The 25,338-nt window shown below is 44.6% G+C and overlaps 1 protein-coding gene across 2 annotated transcripts in view; it reads right to left on the reverse strand.

Annotated features, from left to right (window-relative positions):
* The window catches only part of LOC140496067 (mitogen-activated protein kinase kinase kinase kinase 4), a 303,330-nt gene that overhangs the window by 40,877 nt on the left and 237,115 nt on the right, over positions 1 to 25,338 (reverse strand). Inside the window, exons 21-24 of one of the 2 annotated variants that reach the window (XM_072595575.1) lie at positions 21,442 to 21,612; positions 18,026 to 18,143; positions 17,778 to 17,930; positions 10,096 to 10,239 (exon numbers count right to left, since the gene is read on the reverse strand). In XM_072595575.1, the coding sequence (XP_072451676.1) occupies positions 10,096 to 10,239; positions 17,778 to 17,930; positions 18,026 to 18,143; positions 21,442 to 21,612 (586 nt within the window). Of the gene's footprint in view, positions 1 to 10,095; positions 10,240 to 17,777; positions 17,934 to 18,025; positions 18,144 to 21,441; positions 21,613 to 25,338 lie in introns of both variants that reach the window. The other variant, XM_072595574.1, reaches the window with a different exon arrangement.

Consider the following 25,338-nt stretch of genomic DNA (forward strand, 5'->3'; position numbering starts at 1 on the left):
TGTCAAATCTTACGACGAAGTGCTAATATTTATGAAAGGAATAAGAGAGCAAGCAGGAATCTAAAGACTTGGCAGCCTTACATTAGGAGTAGGGAAGATGCTAGAAACCACCAGAAAGGACATGATAAATGGACACTCGGATCAAAATGATCTGTTTGGACATGTTCAGCATGAATTTGCAAATGGAAAACCATTTGACAAATTTGGAGCTTTTTGAGGGGGTTACTCACAAAACCGATGGCCACTGAATACTCGAACTTTTAGGAGATTTTTGATCAGGTTCTCTAAGGGAATTTGGTTAACAAAATCAAAATATATGGAATAGGAGGTAATACACTAGCATGTGGCGAAGAGATTAAAAGGAAAAAAAATAGTAGCAAGAAATGGGCCTTCTTTATTTTGTCAGTCTATGACTAATGGGATACTGCATTGGTCAGCATTTGGGTCACCAGCTGTTCATAGTATATATGGAAGACATGAGTAATAACCCAACAATTAAAGGGAGTCAGGAGGCTGAGTTGAGTATGGTTGCCATTACAAAAGAGAAAGTGCTAGAAAAGCTAAAAGATCTTAAAATTGATAAATCTCCTGGCCCCGATGGACTACATTCTAGAGTTCTGAGGGAGGTGGCTGAGGAAATAGCGGAGGCGTTGGTTGAGATCTTTCAAAAGTCACTGGAGTCAGGGAAAGTCCCGGATGATTGGAAGATCGCTGTTGTAACCCCATTGTTCAAGAAAGGATCAAGGCAAAAGATGGAAAATTATAGGCCAATTAGCCTAACCTCAGATGTTGGTAAAATTCTAGAATCCATCGTTAAGGATGAGGTTTCTAAATTCTTGGAAGAGCAGGGTCGGATTAGAACAAGTCAACATGGATTTAGTAAGGGGAGGTCGTGCCTGACAAACCTGTTGGAGTTCTTTGAAGAGGTGACAAGTAGGTCAGACCAGGGAAACCCAGTGGATGTTATCTACCTAGACTTCCAAAAGGCCTTTGATAAAGTGCCACACGGGAGGCTGCTGAGCAAGGTGAGGGCGCATGGTGTTCGAGGTGAGCTACTGGTATGGATTGAGGATTGGCTGTCTGACAGAAGGCAGAGAGTTGGGATAAAAGGTTCTTTTTCAGAATGGCAGCTGGTGACAAGCGGTGTCCCGCAGGGTCCAGTGTTGGGACCGCAGCTGTTCACATTATATATTAATGATCTGGATGAAGGGACTGGGGGCATTCTAGTGAAGTTTGCAGATGATACAAAGTTAGGTGGACAGGCCGTTAGTACTGAGGAAGTGGGGAGGCTGCAGAAGGATCTAGACAGTTTGGAAGAGTGGTCCAGGAAATGGCTGATGGAATTCAATGTAAGCAAATGTGAGGTCTTGCACTTTGGAAAAAAGAATACAAGCATGGACTACTTTCTAAACAGTGAGAAAATTTGTAAAGCCAAAGTACAGAGGGATCTGGGAGTGCTAGTCGAGGATTCTCTAAAGGTCAACATGCAGGTTGAGTCTGTGATTAAGAAAGCGAATGCAATGTTGTCACTTATCTCAAGAGGGTTGGAATATAAAAGCACCGTTGTGCTACTGAGACTTTATAAAGCTCTGGTTAGGCCCCGTTTGGAGTACTGTGTCCAGTTTTGGTCCCCACACCTCAGGAAGGACATACTGGCACTGGAGCGTGTCCAGCGGAGATTCACATGGATGATCCCTGGAATGGTAGGTCTAACATATGAGGAACGGCTGAGGATCCTGGGATTGTATTCATTGGAGTTTAGAAGATTAAGGGGAGATCTAATAGAAACTTATAAGATAATACATGGCTTGGAGAGGGTGGACGCTAGGAAATTGTTTCTGTTAGGCGAGGAGACTAGGACCCGTGGACACAGCCTTAGAATTAGAGGGGGTAAATTCAGAACAGAAATGCGGAGACATTTCTTCAGCCAGAGAATGGTGGGCCTGTGGAATTCATTGCTGCAGAGTGCAGTGGAGGCTGGGACGCTAAATGTCTTCAAGGCAGAAATTGATAAATTCTTGATGTCACAAGGAACTAAGGGCTATGGGGAGAATGTGGGTAAGTGGAGTTGAAATGCCCATCAGCCATGATTGAATGGTGGAGTGGACTCGATGGGCCGAATGGCCTTACTTCCGCTCCTATGTCTTATGGTCTTATGGTCTTAATGCTTTGGACATGGGGAACAAACGCAACATTACCAGATGATACCAAGCTAACTGGAAATGTGGGTTGTGAGGAAGATGCAAAGTGGTTTCAGGAGGACTTAGATGGGCTTATTGCTTGGGCCAGAAGATGGCAGATATGGAAGAATGTGAGGATATCCACTTTGGTCACAGGATCAGATGTGCAGATCATTTCATAAATGATAAGAGGTTGGAAAGTGTAGCTGTACTAAGGGACTTAGATGTTCTTGTCAGTAAATGACTCAAGATTCAGATGAAGGTGCAGCAAGTTATTGTGTTCAGTTCTGGTCGCCTCATTATAGGAAGGATGTGGAAGCTTTAGAGAGAATGCAGAGGTGATCTACCAGGATGCGGTCTGGACTGGAGGGCATGTCTTATGAAGAAAGGTTGAGGGAGTTAGGACTTTTCTCCTCGAAGCGAAGAAGGATGAGAGGTGACTTTTAGATTAGATTAGATTACTTAGATTACTTAGATTAGATTACTTACAGTGTGGAAACAGGCCCTTCGGCCCAACAAGTCCACACCGCCCCGCCGAAGCGTAACCCACCCATGCCCCTACATCTGCATCTACCCCTTACCTAACACTATGGGCAATTTAGCAATGGCCAATTCACCTGACCTGCACATCTTTGGAGTGTGGGAGGAAACCGGAGCACCCGGAGGAAACCCACGCAGACACGGGGAGAACGTGCAAACTCCACACAGTCAGTCGCCTGAGGCGGGAATTGAACCCGGGTCTCCGGCGCTGCGAGGCCGTGCCACCGTGCCACCGTGCCGCTAGAGGTGTGTAAGATGTTGAGAGGAACAGATAAAGTGCATAGCCAGAGACATTTTCCCAGGGTGGAAATGTCTATCACAAGGGGGCAAAGTTTTCAGGTGACTGGAGGAAGGTTTAGGGGAGATGTCAGAGGTCAATTCTTGACACAGAGAGTGATGGATGCGTGGAATGCACTGCCAGCAGTAGTAGTATAGTCAGAGACATTAGGGACATTTAAGTGAGTCTTGGATAGGCAGATGGAAGTTAGTACAATGAAGAGTATGTAGGTTAGTCTGATCTGAGAGTAGGATAAAAGGCCAGCACATCGAGGCCGAAGGGCCTGTAATTTGCTATACCATTCTATGTTCTACGTTATTATAAAGGCAAATAGAATATTAGTCTCAGTTGCAGGGAGATTTAAATTCAGGAGTTGGGAAGTCTTGCTTCGATGAGTTTGAAACTTTGTTAGAGCACACCTCGAGGACCGTGTGCAAGTTTTCCTCCTAATTTCAAGAAAAACATTACTGTCACAGAGGGAGCACGACAAAGGTTCACCAGATTTACTCCCAGGAATGGCAGGACTGTCCTTTGAAGAGAGACTGGGCAAGCTGGCCCCACATTCTCTGCAAGTTCAAAGACTGAGAGGTGATTTCTCTAAAACCTTCAGACTTCTGACAGGGGTGGACAGAGTGGATGTGGGTAAGATGCTCCCTCTTGTCAGGGAATCTTCAACTGAGGGCACAGTTTTAAAATACGGGGGATGCCACTTAGGACCGAGATATGCAGAAATGGTTTGAATCAGAGGCTTCTGAATGTTGAAATGCACCACCCCATGAAGGCTGTGGAAGCTCAGAGTTTGAGAGATTTTCAATTGTCAATAGTGTACGGGATTATAATGATGGAATGAACAATAGGCATTGAAGTGTTCAATTAGCCATGAGCATATTGAATGGTGGGACAGGTTTGACGGGCCAAATGGCCTAATCCTGTCCCTATCAAACAGAGGACATCTAGAGGCCGATCAGCTCTTTGAACGAACTAGCTGCTGACTCCCTGCGAATATTTTCCTTTTTGGATACATTTGAACTTTGAAGATTTATGTTTTTCAGTTGCATAAACCTGACTCCCAGATATGTTTGTAGAGAAAGTCTTGAATTGGAGTGTGCATGGGAACAAGGATGCATGAAAGCACCAGACTGACAAATCCATGGTTAGCCCAGTAGGTGGAGACATATACAACATTTGGAGGCAGTGCCTATTCAGTGAGATTCGACTGGAAATGTAAAGAGAGAGTGTCATAATATATTTCAGAGACAGCTGGGAGATAAAGGAAGTGGCCCGCGAAGGCAATTGTACCCAACAGGAAAATAAAATAAAAATAACGCAAGGGTTTTGCCACAGCCTATCGGGTGAAAATAATTAACACAAAAGGCTTGAAAGACTTGAACTAAAATTGCACTTTTTACAGACACCTCATGGTGCTTTACAGCTAAGAACTTTGGAATGCAGTCACAGGTGTAACATAGGAAAGTTGGAGCAAATATAAGCACAGCTCGATCCCACAAACCACAATGGGATAATGAGTAGATCCTCTGTTTGTGTCATATTGATTGAAGGATAAGTATTGGCCAGGATACTTTGAAAGTGCCGATCGGATCTAATGTGTACATGGGGTCTTGGTTTGATGTCTCAGCAACTCAGTACTGCACTAGAGGTTTGCCTTGATTGGAAGGTACAACAGCCTTGTGAGGTGATAAGGAGAAGGGGCCAAACACACAGGCCCCAGGAGTAAAGGATTGTAACCAGCCCAACATAAAATAACATTGATTGACTGGCTTAGAGCTATCATAGAAACACAGGATGCTGACAGTGCAGATAAAGACCATTCAGCCCATCAACTCTGCACCAACCCTCTGAAGAATATCCCATCTTATCCCTGCATTTCCTATGGTTAATCCAGTGAGCCTGAAGATCCCTGGACACTATGGACAACTTAGCTTGGCCAATCCACCCTAACCTGCACATCTTTGGACTGTGGGAGGAAACTGGAGCACCCAGAGGAAACACACACAGACACGGGGAGAATGTGCAAACTCTATAAATACTTTCGGGACATTTAAGTGACTCTTGGATAGGCATATGGATGATAGTAAAATGAAGGGTATGTAGGTTAGTTTGAACTTAGAGTAGGATAGGAGTTCAGCAAAACATCAACAGTCAAAGGCCTGAACTGTGCTATACTCCATGCACAGTCACCCAAGGCTGGAATTGTACCCGAGCCCCCAGTACTGTGAGGCAGCAATGTTAGCCACTGAGCCACCATACCAGCTAGTACAAAAGGTAAAAGCAAAGCATGATTGCTTCATAACCCTATACATTGTAGAAGCCACAGGAAGCATCTTTCAGCTCATGTCTTCGAATGGTAAATGACGCTGACAGCATACAGAAAATGGAACTGGTAATGCCCTTGGGTAATTGTGATTACAACATGATTAAGTTCTGAATGATTCAATGCAGCTGAGAACTGAGCATTGGACACAGGCCGACTACCAGTGCACAAGCGCTGAAATAAAACGGAGAGGGAAACGATTTATTTATGCCTCCATTCAGAACGCACAGCTTAAAGTCAACAACAATTCAAAACCACGGCCCTGATTGAGTGGATCAATCCGAAGATAAATAGGAAGAATAAATTAACTGCATCAGGCAGAGAGAAGGACAAGGGAACAGCACAGGATATTTCAAAGATGTATAGAAAAGGATGGTGACACAGACTAAGAAGCAGCTGAAAATGGAGATGGTTGAAGATGCTAACCCATTAGCAAGCAGTTGTTCTAGTGTGTGCTTTCCAAGAAGATGGTCACAGAGGATTACAATGGGGAATTTAAGTGAAGTCAAGCAATTAGCTAATACACTTTAATGACTATCTCCAGAAAGCAATCACTAGAGATGTCTGTGATAACAAGCTCAGTACTAGTGGAAATAAGTCAAGTTGACTTAAACTTTTATATCATCAAAACTGAAGTTTAATAGGTATTGAAAACAAAAAAGTTGGAGGTCACAGTGGGTCAGGCAGCATCCATTGAGAGAAAGTAAGCTAATGTTCATGTTAACTTGCTCTCTCTCCATGGATGCTGCCTGACCTGCTGCGATCTCCAGTATTTTGTGCTTTCAGTACAGATTCCAGCATCTGCAGTAATGTGCTCCTTCACTAGGTGCTTAATGAATTCAAAACAAAGGAATTCAAGGGAATAGTGCTGTGAATCTCCAAGCATGAACACTACTGAGGGTGTTGATGATTATTAATATTATACAGTCACCAAAAATTGGACAGAACAGGAAATAAAACTGATATTATACCTCAACAAGGTAATACAATACAGGAAATAATATTAATCTTTCACTAATTATTGAGAAATGAATGGATCAAGTTTCAGCAGATGATATGAATCTGTGAGGTAATGATCTGTTCAAGAACAGCGAACACTGTTTGAGAACGAGAAGTTCCCATTGGGTCAACTTCCTTAATTTTAAGAGGAAGTAACATTCAATGCTCACAGTTGTGGACGACTTTCGTAGGGCTTTACGAAAAAGTTCCTCAATAAGGTTGCTTTCGAAACTGGAAGTAAAGAGTGAAACCTGGATGTGGATAAGAAATTGACCTGTAGGACAAGGTAACAATTGGAGCTTGTTAGGAGCGTGCTGTTCATGTTTGGGGGTGGGGGGAGGTGATGAGGCTGGGCGATACCAAGCAAAGTCATAGAGTCATAGAGATGTACAGCATGGAAACAGACCCTTCAGTCCAACTCATGTATGCCAACCAGATATCCTAACCTAATCTAGTCCCATTTGCCAGCACTTGGCCCATATCCCTCTAAACCCTTCCTATTCATATACCCATCCAGAGGCCTTTTAAGATTAGATTAGATTACAGTGTGGAAACAGACCCTTCGGCCCAACAAGTCCACACTGACCCGCAACCCACCCATACCCCTATAATTTACCCCTTGCCTAACACTACGGGCAATTTAGCATGGCCAATTCACCTTCCCTGCACATCTTTGGACTGTGGGAGGAAACTGGAGCACCCGGAGGAAACTCACGCAGACACGGGGAGAACGTGCAAACTCCACACAGTCAGTCGACTGAGGCGGGAATTGAACCCGGGTCTCTGGCGCTGTGAGGCAGCAGTGCTAACCACTGTGCCACCGTGCCGCCCTCAAATGCTGTAATTGTACCAGCCTCCACCACTTCCTCTGGCAGCTCACTCCATATACACACACCACCCTCTGCATGACAAAGTTGCCCCTTAGGTCCCTTTGATACCCTTCCCCTCTCACCCTAAACCTATGCCCTCCACTTCTGGCTCCCCACCCCAGGGAGAAGATCTTGTCTGTTACCCTATCCATGCCCCTCATGATTTTATAAACCTCTATAAGGTCACCCCTCAGCCTACGACACTCCAGGGAAAACAGCCCCAGCTTATTTAACCTCTCCTTATAGCTCAAATCCTTTAACCCTGGCAACATCGATGTAATATTTTTCTAAATCCCTTTAAGTTTCACAACATCCTTCCAGGAGACCAGAATTGCACACACTATTCCAACAGTGGTTTAATCAATGTCCTATACAGCTGCAACATGACCTCCCAACTCCTATACTCAATACTCTGACCAATAAAGGAAAGCATACCAAATACATTCTTCACTATCCTATCTGCCTGTGACTCCACTTTCAAGGAGCTATGAACCTGCACTCCAAGGTCTCTTTGTTCCACAACACTCCCTCGGACCTTACCGTTAAGTGTATAAGTCCTGCGAAGACTTGTCTCCCAAAATGCAGCACCTCTCATTTATTTAAATTAAACTCCATCTGCTACTCCTCAGCCCATTGGTCCATCTGGTCAAGATCCCATTGTACTCGGAGGTAACCCTCTTCACCTCCAATTTTGATGTCGTCTACTAACTTAGTAACTATACCTCTTAGGCTCACATCCCAATCATTTATATAAATGATGAAAAATTGTGGACCCAGCACCGATCCTTGTGACACTCCAGTGGTCACAGGCCTCCTGTCAGAAAAGCAACCCTCCACCACCACTGGTAGGTCTTCTAACCTTTGAGCCAGTTCTGTATCAAAATGGCTTGTTCTCCCTGTATTCCATGAGATCTAAACTTGCTAACCATGGGGAACCTTGTCAAATGCCTTATTGAAGTCCATATATATCACATTTACCACTCTACCCTCATCACTCCTCTTTGTTACTCCTTCAACAAACTCAATCAAGCTCATGAGACATGATTTCCCATCCACAAAGCCATGCTGGCTATCTCTAATCAGTCCTGGCCTTTTCAAATGCATGTACATCCTATCCCTCAGGATTCCCTCCAACAACGTGTCCACCACAATGTCAGGCTCACTGGTCTATAATTCCCTGGCTTTTTCTTACCACCTTTCTCAAATAGTGGCGCCATGTCAGCCAACCTCCAGTCTTCCGGCACCTCATCTGTGACTATCGATGATACAAATATCTCAGCAAGAGGCCCAGCAATCACTTCTCTAGCTTCCCACAGAGCTCTCGGGTACACCTGATCAGGTCCTGGGGATTTATCCACTTTTATGCATTTCAGGACACCCAGTACTTCCTCCTCTGTAATATGGACATTTTTCAAGAGGCACCATCTATTTCCCTACATTCTATATCTTCCATATCCTTCTCCACAGTAAACACTGATGTGAAATACTTGTTAGTATCGCCCACATCTCCTGTGGCTCCACACCAAGGCCACCTTGCTGATCTTTGAGGGGCCCTCTTCTCTCCCTAGTTACCCTTTTGTCCTAAGTGAATCCATAATAACTGGCCAAAATAGCTCAGTTGGGAGAGCATTAGATTGAAGAGTGAAAGGTCCCTGGTTCAATCCAGGATTTCACTCAAAAGAGTGTATGCTTAATGTTGTAAGTCCTTCAGGCCAAAGTGCTGAGATCTCTGACTGTTCCTCGTCAATGTTTTTGGATTTGGCAACAGGCAATAAAAAATTTTGCAGATGATTCTGAACTATGGGTAATGGGGTTGACTTAGCAGGAGGTGGTGAGAACTACAATAAAAGTCAAGATGTGGAGGTGTCGGTGTTGAATTGGGGTGAACAAAGTCAGAAGTCACACAACACCAGGTTAAATTCCAAAAAAGTTGGTTTGAAGTCCCAAGTTTTTAGAGCATTGCTCAGCACTCCGAAAGTTTGTGACTTTGAATAAACCTGTTGGACTATCACCTGATGTCATGTGAATTCTGACTTAATAAAAGTCAAGGTACACATTCTGAAAAACAGAAGAGTGAACGAAAAAGCCCCACACTGAGCACCGGAAGGTAACCTAAACTGAAATCACGGTTGTGCTAGGGATGGTGTAACAAAACTTTGATAGGGTTCACACGGAGAGGAAATTTACTCCGAAGAGAAATTCTGGAACAAAAGGTGCTGTTTCACAGCATGGCGTCTTCTATTTAAGATGGAGGTGAGGAGGAATGTCTTCTCTCCAAGGATTGACAGTGTTTGTGTTTGGGATTCTCTTCTACAGAATATATTGGAATCTGAGGTATTGAATGCATTCAAAACCCGAGTTATTGACAAAGGAATGAGGGTTATAAGGACTACAGAGTCGAGAGTATGGTGCTGGAAAAGCGCAGCAGGTCAGGCAGCATCTGAGGAGCAGGAGAATCGACATTTCAGGCAAAAGCCCTTCATCAGGAACTACAATCAGCTGTGGTCTTACCGAATGGCAGAGCTGACTCAAGGGGCTGAATAGCCTCCTCTTTCTTATAGCCGTATTTTCTTTGTATGCATTTGTATGGCATCCTTCACAGATGGAAACAAAATACTATGGAACTGTGGTCATTGTAATGTGGGAAATGAAACAGGTCACACAGCTAACTTCCACACAAGACAAATAGAAAATGATCAAAATAATCTGCTTTCTGGGTGCTTAATATCGACCATGATGTTTGGGCTAATTTGCTGTTTTTTTTTCTTCAAGTATTGCCATGAATTATTTTCTGGCTATTTGAGTAGGAGGTGAGCTCCAAATTTAACATTTGATGTTTTTTAAGAACTTAATTCCCCAACCATAAAACAGACACTAAAATGTGAAAATATTTCCAACCTGATATTGTAATGAGTACGTTCAGTCCTTCCAGTACGTCCATTTGTTGGAACCGTCTTCGAGTAATGAGTGAGTAAACTTTGCCTTGTCCGCTCCGGTCCAATAACCAAAGCCCATTCTCTGTGCCCACCAGCAGATTGACACCTGAAAAGATCAAAATACTTTTAGGAGCACGAGTAACCTCTGCAGCATTTTACATTTTGCTGTCATCAATAAACCTTGAACATATCGAATTGCTTATGGACAAAATGATTATCATTTAAAATAACCAGTTGAACAAAAGAACGTTCCATCTTTCTCTGCTCAAGTGTAAAACAGAGACTCTAGATTAATATTCCATCAAATAATGGCTTTGCCAACATTCTTCACATCATGAAATATAAAGGGATACAACATAACAGGCCACTCCGTCCTTCCAGTCTGCTCTGCCACTGGAAGATCTCCACTGATCTGCTTTAAACCTCAACTCTACAATCTTGCATACTCCCAATACTTTTTCTTCCTCTTGGTAATCTGCCTTCCCCCCCCCCCTTAAAAATATCTAAACATCCAATGCAATGCTATGAGGGCACATGATACTGTTTCTGTGCATAGCAAGATCGCACAGATAGCATCTGAGATAAAGATCCCTTCTTGGTGATTTGAGCAAGGAGTATTACTGATGTGAAGAGACTTACTTAATCCTCTTCAAATTGTGTACCGGTGCTTGTTACACTCACCAGAAACAATGCGCTTCAGTTCTAGCCCCTTTCTGCACTTGTGAAAAGGCACAACAAACACTGCCCATTGTTAATGAGTGACCCCTTTACAGACTTCAATTGCCTAAAACTCAGCAAATAAGGAGGCGATCAGATTAGATTACCTACAGTATGGAAATAGGCTCTTCGGCCCAACAAATCCACACTGACCCTCGGAAGAGTAACCCACCCAGACCCATTCCCCCACCCAATATTTACCCCTGACTAATGCACCTATCACTATGGGCAATTTTCCACGGCCAATTCACCTGAACTGCACATTTTTGGACAATGGGAGGAAACCTGCACTGACACGGGGAGAATGTGCAAACTCCACACAGACAATCACCCGAGGCTGGAATCAAACCCAGGTCCCTGGCGCTGTGAGACTGTAGTGCCACCCTTGCAGTGCTAACCACTGAGCCGCCGTGCCACCTTCACTTGTTTCCCTGGACTAATGATCAGGTTGAGGAAGTGGTTTTAATTTCTGGAGTTACTGAAAGATATCTAGTGAACGTGGGCAGGAAAAATCATGACAATCTAAGGAACAGGAGTAGACCACTCATTCCCTCCATCCTGGCCCACCATTCAATAAAATATTGGCTGATCTGATTTTGGCCTCAAATCTAATTTTCTGCAACCCCACTTTCCTTCAAACTCTCCCGCCATTATCTCGCTTTCCCATTCAAATATATGTCCAAGTGTTCAATACAGTCGCAATGCAGCCTCCTCTGCTTTTTATGGAAGTGAACTCCTAAAGATTCAGAATCATAGAGATGTACAGCACGGAGACAGACCCTTCGGTCCAACGCATCCATGCTGACCAGATATCCTAAACTAATCTAGTCCCATTTGCCAGCATTTGGCCCATATCCCTCTAAACCCTTCCTATTCATAAACCCATCCAGATGCCTTTTAAATGCCGTAATTGTAGCAGCCTCCACCACTTCCTCCGGCAGATCATTCCACACACGTGCCACCTTCTGTGTGAAAAACTTGCCCCTTAGGTCTCTTTTATATCTTTCCCCTCTCACATAAAACCTATTCCCTCTAGTTTTAGACTCCTCCAACTTAAGGGAAAAAGATTTTGTCTATTTACCCTAACCGTGCCCTGCATGATTTGACAAAACTCCATGAGGTCACCCCTCAGGCTCCGATGTTTCATGAACCTCTGAGGGAAGAAATTGCTCCTCGATCTTAAAGAGAAGACTCCTTCATGTGAAAGTACAGTCCCAAGTTCAACCCTTCCGCACAAGAGAAAACAGATGCAGCAACTAGCCCATAAAATCCATTTGACCTGAAATAATAAGGGAAGTAAATTTCAGCGTTGCTTTCTAGGGGAATGGAAAAATGATTGCAGGAAACCGTTGAAGAAAGGGCATGTGGAAAGCACAAGGAAATATGACTGAGTGTATTACACTTTTGGAGAATCATGAGTGGAGTGACCTCCACCTCTGAGCTGTAAAATTCAATCGTATTATGCATAATTGGTGATGGAGCATCTCTGACATTCCGGAAAGGTTCAATGCCTGGGCCTAGATTTGCTCGCTAGGCAATTCTGGCTCCAAATAAAGCTTGTGGTTGTTTATACTGCCACAGTGGGAATCTCAGAGAGTGCAGAATGCGCCAGACTAACTGCAAAAGTAATGAGCTCGAGGCAATCGCATTTACATAATTACACACGTACAAAACATATTCCAAATGCAAGGCCTCCAGCCGCTACCAAAAGGATAAAGTGATTCTTCTGGATTTGGATCAACTATATCTATTCTGTTGTGTGACAGAAATTAAACTCTAAGTATTGAGAGGGCAGCAACCATTACAATAGCAACTACTTGGATTTATTTGCTGCCTTCAGTATAATATAGTGTCCCAGCTTGGTGCTCCACAAGAATGTAGGTCGGGGTGGAATGTGTTGGTGAAGTTGATGAACTGCTCAACCTCCTCGCGGGAGCACGAGGTGGCGCTGATGCAGTCATCAATGTAGCGGAGGAAGAGGTGGGGAGTGGTGCTGGTGTACCTACGGAAGATGGACTGTTCTACGCAGCCGACAAAGAGACACGATTTGGAGGTGCCGGTGTGGGGCTGGGGTGTACAAAGTTAAAAATCACACAACATCAGGTTATAGTCCAACAGGTTTAATTGGAAGCACTAGCTTTCAGAAAGTCGCTCCTTCATCAGGTGGTAGTCAGGTGGTAGTCCCCCTCCCACTACCACCTGATGAAGGAGCGATGCTCCAAAAGCTAGTGCTTCCAATTAAACCTGTTGGACTATAACCTGGTGTTGTGTGATTTTTGACAGAAACAGGCATAGCTGGGGCCCACACACCTGGACCATCTCTGACACCTCCCTCCCCTTCCTGGGCCTCTCCATCTCCATTAACGACAACCAACTTGACACTGACATTTTTTACAAATCCACCGACTCCCACAGCTACCTGGATTACACCTCTTCCAACCCTGCTTCCTGCAAACATGCCATCCCTATTGCAAATTCTTCCGCCTCTGCCGTATCTGCTCCCAGGAGGACCAGTTCCACCACAGAAGACATTAGATGGCCTCCTTCTTTAGCGATCACAATTTCTCTTCTCATGTGGTTGAAGATGCCCTCCAACTCATTTCATCCACATCCTGCCCCTCCGCCCTCAGACCCCACCCCTCCAACCGTAACAAGGACAGAACCCCCCCCCCCCCCCCCCCAGTCCTCACTTTCCACCCTATCAACCTTTGCATTAACCGCATCATCTGCAGACATTTCCGCCACCTCTAAATGGGCTCCACCACCAGAGATATATTTCCCTTCTCACCCCTTTCCACCTTCCGCAAAGACCATTCCCTCTGTGACTATCTGGTCAGGTCCTCGTCCCCCAACAAATCACCCTCCCCTGCCACCGTAGAAATTGCAAAACCTGTGTCCACACCTCCTCCCTCACCACCATCCAAGGCCCCAAAGCAGCCTTCCATATCTATCAAACTTTCACCTGCACATCCACCAATGTCATTTATTGTATCCGTTGCTCCTGATGCGGTCTCTTCTATACTGGGGAGACTGGACGCCTTCTCACAGAGCGTTTCAGGGAACATCTCCGGGACACCCGCACCATTCAACCCCACTGCCCCGTGGCCCAACATTTCAACACCCCCTCCCACTCTGCTGAGGACATGCAGGTCTTCGGCCTCCTTTACCGCCGCTCCCTCACCACCCGATGCCTGGAGAAAGAACGCCCCATCTTCCGCCTCGGAACGCTTCAACCCCAGGGCATCAATGTGGACTTCACCAGTTTCCTCGTTTCCCCTCCCCCCACCTTACCTCAGTTCCAACCTTCCAGCTCAGCACTGTCCTCATGACCTGTCCTACCCGCCAATCTCCCTTCCCATCTATCCACTCCACCCTCCCCTCTGACCTATCACCTCCATCCCCATCCCCATTCCCATTCACATACTGTACTCCTTGCTACCTTCTCTTCAGTCCACCCCCCATTTATCTCTCCAGCCTGGAGGCTTCAAGCCTCTATTGCTGATGAAGGGTTTTTGCCCGAAACGTTGATTTTCCTGCTCCTCGGATGCTGCCTGACCTGCTGTGCTTTTCCAGCACTAGTCTAATCTAAACTCTGGTTTCTAGCATCTGCAATCCTCACTTCAGCTCCACAAGAATGTGTTAAGGTTGACATCAAATAAGAGAATCAGACAATGGAAAGGGTAACCAGTTTGCAAAGAATCAGGCTTTGAGTGTAGTTTTTAAGGAGAGAAGCAGGGAAGAGGACTTGGGAATTAGAGAAACAACTGCAGAGCTTGGGGCCTGAATCATTAAAGACATGCCTGTCAAATGTGGGATGGGGGTTGGGTGGTAAGGAGTGTTGGGCGGTTGGTTTGGAAAGAAAGTGGTTAATGTACACCCATGATTCACCAATGGTTGTAGGGTTGAAGGAGATTACAGACACTGGGAGGGTTGAAGACCTGGAGAGATTTGGAGAAAAGATGGAAAATTGTAGAATGAAACGTTGGTGGACTGTGAGCCAATTTAGGATCAAGGAGTACAGGGGTGATGGGTGAACACAGCTTGGTGTGAGTCAGTACAGTTCTAAAAAGATGCATCTAAATCTCCAGAGTTCTCTGCACATGATGATGGGAACCCGAAGGGAGAGGTGAATGAGCCATGGACAGACGTTAGGAAATTGCTTCACGAGAGAGGCCTGAGGCGGTTGAAGAGGGATCCTAAATTGGCTCTCAGTCCACCAAAGTTTCAATCTACAATTTTCCATCTTTCCTCCAAATCCCTCCAGGTCTTCAACCCTCCCAGTGTCTGTAATCTCCTTCAACCCTACAACCATTGGTGAATCATGGGTGTACATTAACCACTTTCTTTCCAAACCAACCGCCCAACACTCCTTACCACCCAACCCCCATCCCACATTTGACAGGCATGTCTTTAATGATTCAGGCCCCAAGCTCTGCAATTGTTTCTCTAATTCCCTAGTCCTCTTTCCTGCTTCTCTCCTTAACAACTACACTCAAAGCCTGTTGCCTCTTCTCATTGATAGAAGCCTCAGTCCAAGGCCCCACAATTGCCTGGAGTTTGCTCTACTGGTTGAACACTCATTCCCAGCGAGGGCCTGGTTTGTGAACAGTCAAACTCTCTAAGCCTTCCCTGGATTGCTGTTCCAACAAGGTGCTACCTTTAGGCGGGGCAGATGCTCCACCTGAGACATCCTGGGTACTTCAGCTGCAAGCCAAGGCGTGCTTCCTCATCTGAAATTCACAGGACATTGTCTCACAGAATGCCTTTGTTCAAAATTGCTACAGCCCGTGAGGAGACCAATGCTATGGACTAGGCCAGACCACTCAAAACATTCTTAAACAGGCCCCAGACCATAACTTTGCAATTTGTTTCAGTAGGTGTACAGTGAAAATTACCCAGAGTAAGATAGCTAGGTTGACTAATAGATTTTAAAACAGACAAAACTTTATTCACAAAATTACACAATAAAACACAACAAACAGATACCCTACAGAACACAGCCTAACCAACGAGACTTAATTATGCTGTTCCGAATATATCTCTATCCTTAAATAAATATGATGTGGGGATGCCATTGTTGGACAGGGGTGGACAAAGTCAAAAGTCACGTGACATCAGGTTATAGTCCAACAGATTTATTTGGAACCACAAGTTTTCGGAGCCCCCAAATAAACCTGTTGGACTATAACTCGGTATTGTGTGATTTTTGACTTTTTTTTTAGATTAGATTACTTAGATTACTTACAGTGTGGAAACAGGCCCTTAAATAAATAGTACTCAATTGTGATTGTCCCAATGCGTGTACAATTGAAGCAAGACTACACTCCCTTACAAGAGTTGAGGAGGAACTTCTTTGCTCAGAGGTTTTTGGGAGTTACAGTGAGCAGTGGTGGTTGGGTCATTTTAAAGACAGAGCTAGACAGACGTTTGATTTATGAGTAAGTCAAGTGTTTAGGAGGGGAGGTAGAGTGGCCATGAAAATGCAGTTAAGGCTATGGAGTAAACCATTTAGGATTGAGATGAGGAGAAATTCCTTCACTTTGAGAGTGTTAAGCCTGTCGGATGCATGACCACAGAAAGTGGTTCAGGCCAAAAAACTATGATTTCAAGGAGGAGTTGGATGTAGCATTTGGGGCTGAAGGGATCAAAGGGTATGGGGAGAAACAGGAACAAGCTTTAGTTGGATGATCACCCCTGATCAGAATGAATGACGGAGCAGGTGCAAATGACCTAATCCTGCTCCTCTTTTCCACAGTTGCATGTTAAGGCCTCAATTGGATCAGACACAATCTTATTTAACAGTGACTTGAATGGCCTGCTCTGAGAGTCAGAGTCATAGAGATGTACAGCACAGAAACAGACTCTTCGGTCCAACTCGTCCATTCCAAGCTGATATCTGAACCTAATTGAGTCCCATTTGCCAGCATTTGGCCCATATCCCTCTAAATCCTTCCTATTCATATACCCATCCAGATGCCTTTTAAATGCTGTAATTGTACCAGCCTCCACCTTTCCTGGCAGCTGATTCCATACATGTGCCACCTTCTGTGTGAAAAAGTTGCCCCTTAGGTCTCTTTTATATCTTTCCCCTCTCATGCTAAACCTATGCCCTCTAGTTCTGGACTCCCTCACCCCAGGGAAAAGACCTTGTCTATTTGCCTTATCAATGCCCCTCATGATTCTATAAGACCACCACTCAGCTTCCAATGTTCCAGTGAAAACAACCCCAGCCTATTTAGTCTTTCCCTATAGCTCAAGCCCTCCAACCCTGGTAACATCCTTGTAAATCTTTTCTGAACCCTTTCAAGTTTCATAACATGCTTCCGATGGGAAGGAGACCAGAATTGCATGCAATATTCCAACAGTGGTCTAACCAATGTCCTGTACTGCTGCAACATGACCTCCCAAGTCCTGTACTCAATGCTCAAAAGTGCTATATAAATACAAGTTTTTGTTGTAAAAAAATGCAAGCTCTTCGCTCTTGAACTTCTTCTTTAGCTCTTCACCTGTTTATTGGAGCGAAGCTGAAGCCATTCTAAAAATTTTTTTTTAAGACTCCCTACAATATGGAAACAGGCCCTTCGGCCCAACCAGTCCACACCGACCCTCCGAAGAGTAACCCACCCAGACCCATTTCCCTCTGACTAATGCACCTAAAACTATGGGCAATTTAGCATGGCCAATTCACCTGACTTGCACATCTTTGTGATTGTGGGAGGAAGCCCACGCAGACACGGGGAGAATGTGCAAACTCCACACATACAGGCCCCCGAGGCTGGAATCAAACCTGCGACCCTGATGCTGTGAGGCAGCAGCGTTAACCACTGAGCCACCGTGCCGCATGCATGCGAGCAGCAGTAAATAGCAGCATTGGCTTCATGGACGAAAAACCGTCCCTAGATTAGAAAATTCTCAGCAATATCTCACCCCATAAAGCAGCACATAATATCTCGGAATTGAATTTCTTCTTGTATTTGCGAATTTCTGGAGTGTCGCTCTGTGGACGTATGTTCGTCGGATTGACATTGACGACGGATCCCTTTCTCGCGTTGTCTCGCCGGATTGGCTCAGTTTTATTGGCTACTGGAAAGGGAAATAAACGACACAGCATGGGAATAAAGAACAGACCCACTCTGAAACATCAAAGTGCTGGTTTCTGAACCGTGCTCACATACCTAGTGCACCTGGAGGACTACAAGGGGAAATCTGCAGGAGTCTGGGGTCAATGAACGGTGTGAAGGAAGAGGAAGACGATGAACTACATTTCGGCTGGAGACTTTCAGCTGATTCACTCTGAAAAGAAGTGCAATTAAAACTTGAAACACACTCTTATGAAGGAATTGATGTGCTCTGACCCTGGCAGCCCTCTGCCTGGTGTTTCGTACATCTACATTCATGTGCCTTCACAAAGTACCTTTAATGTGGTCAAACATCCCAACATGCTTCATTCCCAAAACCTAATTTGACACTGAGCTTCACAAAGGGATAGACAGACAGATGGACCAGCAGCTTTAAGAGAGACAGGGAGATTTATAAAGAGCACCAGGAGAGCGAAGCAGAGAAATTAATTAACCGAATTCCAGAGCTGAAGGACTAGGTGGCTCTGTTAATGATAGATTGAAATTAATTCATTAATTAATCCTAATCAAAATCAGTGTTATACAAGAGACTGGGACTGCAGTTTGTGATATTTGTGTTGCACAGTGGTAGTGTCTCTGCTTCTGAGCTAGAAAGTGTGGGTTCAAGTTTTGTTTTTATTCATTTGTGGGATCTGGGCGTCGTTGGCTCGGCCAGCATTTATTGCCCATAAAAATCCAATATGCTTCAGATGTATGAAATAGCACATTCTGAGCAGGTTGATTAAAATATTGATATTTTTACAGAGTTGGAGGCAATATCCCCTCTGATATTTTGTTGTGCTGTAGGGTCAACTCCCTTCCATGAGTACCACCTTTACATAGACATACAGTCAGACAGCATGGAAACAGGCCCTTCAGTCCAACCAGCCCATGCTCACCATCTTCCCAAACTAAACTAGTCCCACTTGCCTGCATTTGGTCCACATCTCTCCCAATCTTTCCTATTCATGTACTTATCCAAATGTCTTTTAAATATTGTAACTGTATGCACATTCACCACCTCATCTGACAGTTCATTCCACATAAAACTAGTCTCTGTGAAAAAAATTTCCCCTCATATCCTTTTAAAAACTTTCACCTCTCACCTGGTTTTGAGCTCTCTCATCCTAGGGAAAAGACCCTTGCTATTCACTTTATCGATACCCTACATGATTTTACAAACCTTTGCAACGTCATCCCTTAGCCTCCTGTGCTCCAATCAACCAACCTATTTTTATATCTCAAACTCTCTATCCCCACTAACATTCTGGTAGATCTTTTCTGAACCCGGTCCAATTGAACAATATCCTTCCTCTAGCAGGATGACCAGCACTGCATGTGCTATTGCAGTAGCGGCCTCACCAACATCCTGTACAACTACAACGTGACGTCCCAACTCCTGTACGAGCAATGAAAGCAAGCGTGTTAAATGCCTTCATAACCACCTTGTCTACCTGTGATCCAAATTTCAATAAATTATGTAGCTGAACTCCTCAGTCTATGTGTTCAAGAACATTACCCAAGGCCATACCATTAATTATATAAGTCCTGTCCTTGTTTGTTTTACCAAAATGCAATACCTCACATTTATCCAAATCAAACAAACACCATTTAGCTAATCCTCAGCTCATTGACCCAATTGATCAATCTTGCTTCATAACCTTAGATAACCTTCTTCACTTTCCATTACCCCACCGATTTTGGTGTCATCCATGGACTTACTAACTCTATCTCCTTTTAACTCACCCAAATAATTTATATAAAGTCTTAAATGGAACAACTGGAAAGAGGCATGCCTGGTGCTAGTGTGAGTATAGGGCAGCATTTATCAATATTACAGTGGATGCTAGGGTACATGAATCTCAGAATGAGGCCAGACTCCAACACAGGGAGAAAGTGAGGACTGCAGATGCTGGAGATCAGAGTCAAAACGTCTGGTGCTGGAGGTGGGGAGGGCGATGGGGGGAAGGTAGCTGGGAATGCTATAGGTGGATGAAGTTGGAGGGTGATGGTGAAAGGTCAGAGTGGAGGGTGGAGTCGATAGGTGGGAAGGAAGATGGACTGGTAGGACTGGTAGTTCAAGAGGGCAGTGCCAAGTTGGAGGGCTAGATCTGGGATAAGTCTGGGGGGAGGGGAGATGAGAAAACTGATGAAATCGACATTGATCCATACTCCAACAGTCTTGCTGGGCTCCCTCCCTGCTCTGCAAATCATGTACGTTGTTCAATGATTAGTTCTGGACTGCAGTACCTGTCCCTGGCCCATCCCCAAGGACATCTACAGAATGGTGGCAGTGGAGGAGTCAAACTCCACACCACCCTACCTCCTCAGCCCCATCCCACATTTCCTGCTACTGTCCTGGGGACAAATCTTTCATGCTTTGAGTTTCCAGCCTCTCGTTCAATCTTAGAGCACTGACAAACATTACTTCAGTTCTATAGATTTGGACATGTAGGTAGAGAGCATCAACGCGCTGCAGATTGTGAAACATTCCTAATCAAAGCAAGCAAGCAGGAGGAAACTTATCGCTTTATGGAAGAATAGCTTTCCTGCCTCAAAATGTAGTCAGGCAGCTTTCAAAGCAGGTATTCAACTTTCTACATCGGAAACACAAAAGACTGCTCCACAGCTACTGAAAGAAGGAGCAGCGCTCCGAAAGCTAGTGCTTCCAAATAAACCTGTTGGACTATAACCTGGTGATGTGTGAATTTTAACATTCTCCACCCCACTCCAAAACCGACACCTCCACATCATCAAAAAAAAACAGATAATTGAAGACGATGTGAAGATGCCAGTGTTGGACTGGGGTGGACAACTTCAGAAGCCCAGATAAAGCTCTTGGACTATAACCTGGTGTCGTGTGACTTCTGAGATAATTGGAGAGACCTCTGTATAGCTTTTCCCAAATCGGCAAATTATTGCACTAACCAAACATTTACTATGCAGTTCCCTTTGTAACAACAGATATGCTGCATTCCCAAAAGGTTAAAAGACTGGAATATATTACTGTAAACTGTATTATATAGGCCCCCACATTTTTAACTGCAATCTTTAATTAATTGTAGGGAATGAATAGACAGCAAGGCAATGCTTTAGTGGTTTTAACGGAAAGGTATTTGTGAAAAAAAGGAGCAACGTACACACATATTTAAAAAGACTAATTAAAATCTTACATTTTTTTTGGATGATTAGAGTTGGGCAACAAATACTGGCCTTGCCTTCAATGCTCACATGACATGAAAAAAAATTCCAGTCAGGTAAATCATTTTAGCTCAAATTAACAGAAGAATGATGAGAAATTGTTTGCTGCTTATATAATGGCAAAGATATCAGCTTTTCTTAACAATGAAATACCACTTCAACATGAGCTCTCATTTGCATTACGAATGAATGAAAGAATTCCCTTGCATTTCTGTCTGTCGCCACTCGCTGGTATCATGCAGGGCAGTTGTATTGCTCTTTGTAAAACATGCCTGGTTAGTTGCCGTCCTGTTGTGAAGTGGCTGAGGACTCTGCACCATTCCCTGCTGATTGGCTGAGATGTTTGTCGAGTGGCTTTGCTGGAGGAGATCTGGGAGGTGCTGAATCACACTGGGGCCATCTGTACATTCCTGAAGTCTGCCACACTTCTGCCCTGCTATCTTCTGTACAGAAATAACACACACATTAACGATAGAGAGAGAGAAAAAGAGAGGAAAACAAAGCACAAGAGGCGGCCAAGGTCTGGCAAGCTCAATGTGATCATCAAGAATGTTGGAGCGGACAACACTGCTGATAATTGGACCTTTTCATATTCCTTCAACAGTCCTGAGGGCCCTCCTGTTGTTCACGCAAACTATAGCTGCAGTTGGAGAAACTGGTTGGTTCACAATTTTCAGTTTTGTTCTTTCCCTTTTTTAGGCTGAGGGGGGAGGCTGGGCTGCTGCTGAATTTGGTTTGGAGCTAAGACTGTGCTCCTGGTCCTGTGATGTTCCACACTTTCATGAATGACTGGATGATTGGAAATGTGAAGACTGACACTGATACAATGACCTCAGCTACCCCAAAGTGCTTTTTAATTGCAGACACCTGTGTGCCGTGGCAAGCAATTGGTGCGGAGCAAGAGTCCCAAAGAAAGCAGTGAAGTAAATCACCAGATTTGCTTCAATGGCACAGGTTGAGAGATAGATATAGGCTGGGATAGCATCTTTGGAGAATTGCCCTGCTCTCCCTCAAATAGTATCATGGGAACTTGTACAGCCATCACTGGTGGAAGATGGGGCTTCAGTTTGACATCTCATCTGAAAGAAGGCATGTCCTTCTTTAATGTTGGATCTCCATAATGAGACTTGAAGCTGAGAGCTCCAGACGTTCCTGTAAGTTATCACCAAGACTGTTTACCCCACCTTTCCAGCCAGTGCACATATCCTTACTGCATCCGTGAAAGTTCTCATCACACGTCTGGCTCTTTTGCCAGTATTTCCAAACCACTTCTCTGATTCCCAAAACTCCTGCTCATGGAGACATTTTGAGTTAAGATATAAGGTGTTATTTCAGAGAGCAGGATTTCAGCCCTGGCCAGCAGAACTCTCATTATCGGCACAACCATTAGAGTAGGGTACCTCTAAACAGCTGGGGCAGCACAGTGGCTCAGTGGTTAGCACTGCTGCCTCATAGCGCCAGGGGCCTGGGCTCGATTCCAGCCTCAGGCGACTGTCTGTGTGGAGATTGCACATTCTCCCCGTGTCTGTGTAGGTTTCCTCCTACAATCCAAAAATGTGCAGATTAAGTGAATTGGCCATGCTAAATTGCCCATTGTGTTAGCTGCATTAGTCAGAGGGAAATGGGTCTGGGTGGGTTGCTCTTCAGAGGGTCGTTGTGGATTTGTTGGGCTGAAAGACCTGTTTCCACAGTGTAGGGAATCTAAATTGTGCAAAGGTGACATAGGTAACTGGAGTGCGTCCAAACGAATTATTCAAACTGGCAATAAGACACTGATACTTCTGGATGTCAGGATTGTGAAGCCACAGTTTGATATGTGACTTTACAATACCACTAGGTTGGATGTCAGACAATTTCCGAACAAACCGCTTTCTCCGTCCTTGCCATAATGCATGTATCATCCCAAGATATGCAGCAGCAGCTCACAACAATCTCTTCCACAGGATCTCACCATCATGATGGCTCTCTTAACAGGACAAGGTAGCAGGTTTATAGAAATACCATCATCTCCAATCTACCGGGTCAAGTCAATATTTGACTGCACATCTCAGTTTATTTCACTATTGTTGGATCAAAAATCTCAAGCCTTAAATGTATTTCTTCATATCTCTACTTTTATACTAAGACGACTGTAGTGCTGAACTTTTTAACTTGTTTCTTTATTTTTCTACTTCTGTAACTAAGATTTTGTACCGAGGTACATTGTACCTAAGATGGCATCGTGTGTGGTGACTTCCAATACTTTTCACTGTATTCTTGTACCCTGTACTTGAGTATATGTGACAATAAAACCTAAATCTAAATCTAACAGAACCTTGTGTTCATATCTCCCAGGCAGACTGCACAGTTCAAGAAAAATGGTCATGAACACCATCTCAAGGCCATCCACAGATGAGCATGAAATGAGAGCCTTGTACAGTTAGCTCAATATCTCAATTCTTCAAATTACACTACAAACTGGCATCCATAATGGCACAAACAGTGTGGAAAATTGCCTAGGTGGTGTCCTGGACAATTCAGCCAATTTCCACCTCGTCAGTTTATTCTTAGTCATCAGGGGGAAAATGAGGACTGCAGATGCTGGAGATCAGCGCTGAAAATGTGTTGCTGGAAAAGTGCAGCAGGTCAGGCAGCATCCAAGGAGCAGGAGAATCGACGTTCCGGGCATGAACCCTTCTTCAGGAATGAGGAAAGTGTGCCCAGCAGGCTAAGATAAAAGGTAGGGAGGAGGGACTTGGGGGAGGGGCTTTGGAAATGCAATAGGTGGAAGGAGGTTAAGGTGAGGGTGAGAGGCCGGATTAGGGGTGGGGGCGGAGAGGTCAGGAAGAAGATTGCAAGTTAGGAAGGTGGTGCTGAGTTCGAGGGTTGGGGCTGGAGGAAGAGCGCCTCATCTTCCGCCTAGGAACCCTCCAACCACAAGGGATGATCTCAGATTTCTCCAGTTTCCTCATTTTCCCTCCCCCACCTTGTCTCAGTCCCAACCCTCGAACTCAGCATCACCTTCCTAACCTGCAATCTTCTTCCTGACCTCTCCGCCCCCACCCCCATTCCGGCTTATCACCCTCACCTTAACCTCCTTCCACCTATCGCATTTCCAATGCCCCTTCCCCAAGTCCCTCCTCCCTACCTTTTATCTTAGCCTGTTGGGCACACTTTCCTCATTCCTGAAGAAGTGCTCATGCCTGAAACGTTGATTCTCCTGCTCCTTGGATGCTGCCTGACCTGCTATTCTTAGTCATCAGTCAATGTAAGAGAATGGGGTCAAGAATAATATTATCCAGCAGCACTATTTTTATTCATTCATGAATGTGGATGATTAGATTCCCTACAGTGTGGAAACAGGTCCTTCGGCCCAACCAGTCCACACCAACCCTCTGAAAAGTAACCATTTTCCTCTGACTAATGCATCTAACACTATGGGCAATTTAGCATGGCCAATTCACCAGACTGGCACATCTTTGGGTGGGAGGAAACCAGAGCATACTCATAGGGAGAATGTGCAAACTCCACACAGACAGTTGCCCGAGGCTGGAATTGAACCTGGAACCCTAGTGCTGCAAGGCAGCAGTGCTAACCACTGAGCCACTGTGTTGCCAGACTAGTATTCACCGCCCATCCTTAATTGCCCAAAGGGAAGTTGAGAGTTAACTAATAAGCTGCTCACTGACACTCTGTTTGAGTTCTGCCAGGACCTTTCAAGTCCTGATCTTATTGTAGTCTTGGTTCACACATGGACAAAAGAAATGATCTACAGAGGTGAGGTGAAAGTGACTGTCCTTGACTTCAAGGCAACATTTGACTGAGCTTGGCATCAAGGAGCCCAAGTAAAACTAGTTAATGGGAATCATTGGGTTACATCTTCATTGTTTGGAGTTTTACCTAGCACAGAGGAAGATAGTGACTTCTGAAATACTGAAGCAGTCAATGCCAAAATACTGTAAGGCCTAGACAATATGCAGGTTTGATCTGACACTGGCCAGTAACATTTGCATCACACAAATGCTAGGAAGTGGCCAGCTCCCACGAGAGAGAATCTAATTATCACGCTTTTACATTAAGTGATATCACTGAGTTTTCCGCAATCAATATTCTGGAGTTTACCATTGGCCAGAAATTGAACCGAATTAGCAAAGTAAATACTGTTGGCTACAAGGGCAAACATAGGGCAG

Source organism: Chiloscyllium punctatum, chromosome 25, assembly GCF_047496795.1.
Source record: "Chiloscyllium punctatum isolate Juve2018m chromosome 25, sChiPun1.3, whole genome shotgun sequence".
NCBI classification, from domain to species: domain Eukaryota; kingdom Metazoa; phylum Chordata; class Chondrichthyes; order Orectolobiformes; family Hemiscylliidae; genus Chiloscyllium; species Chiloscyllium punctatum.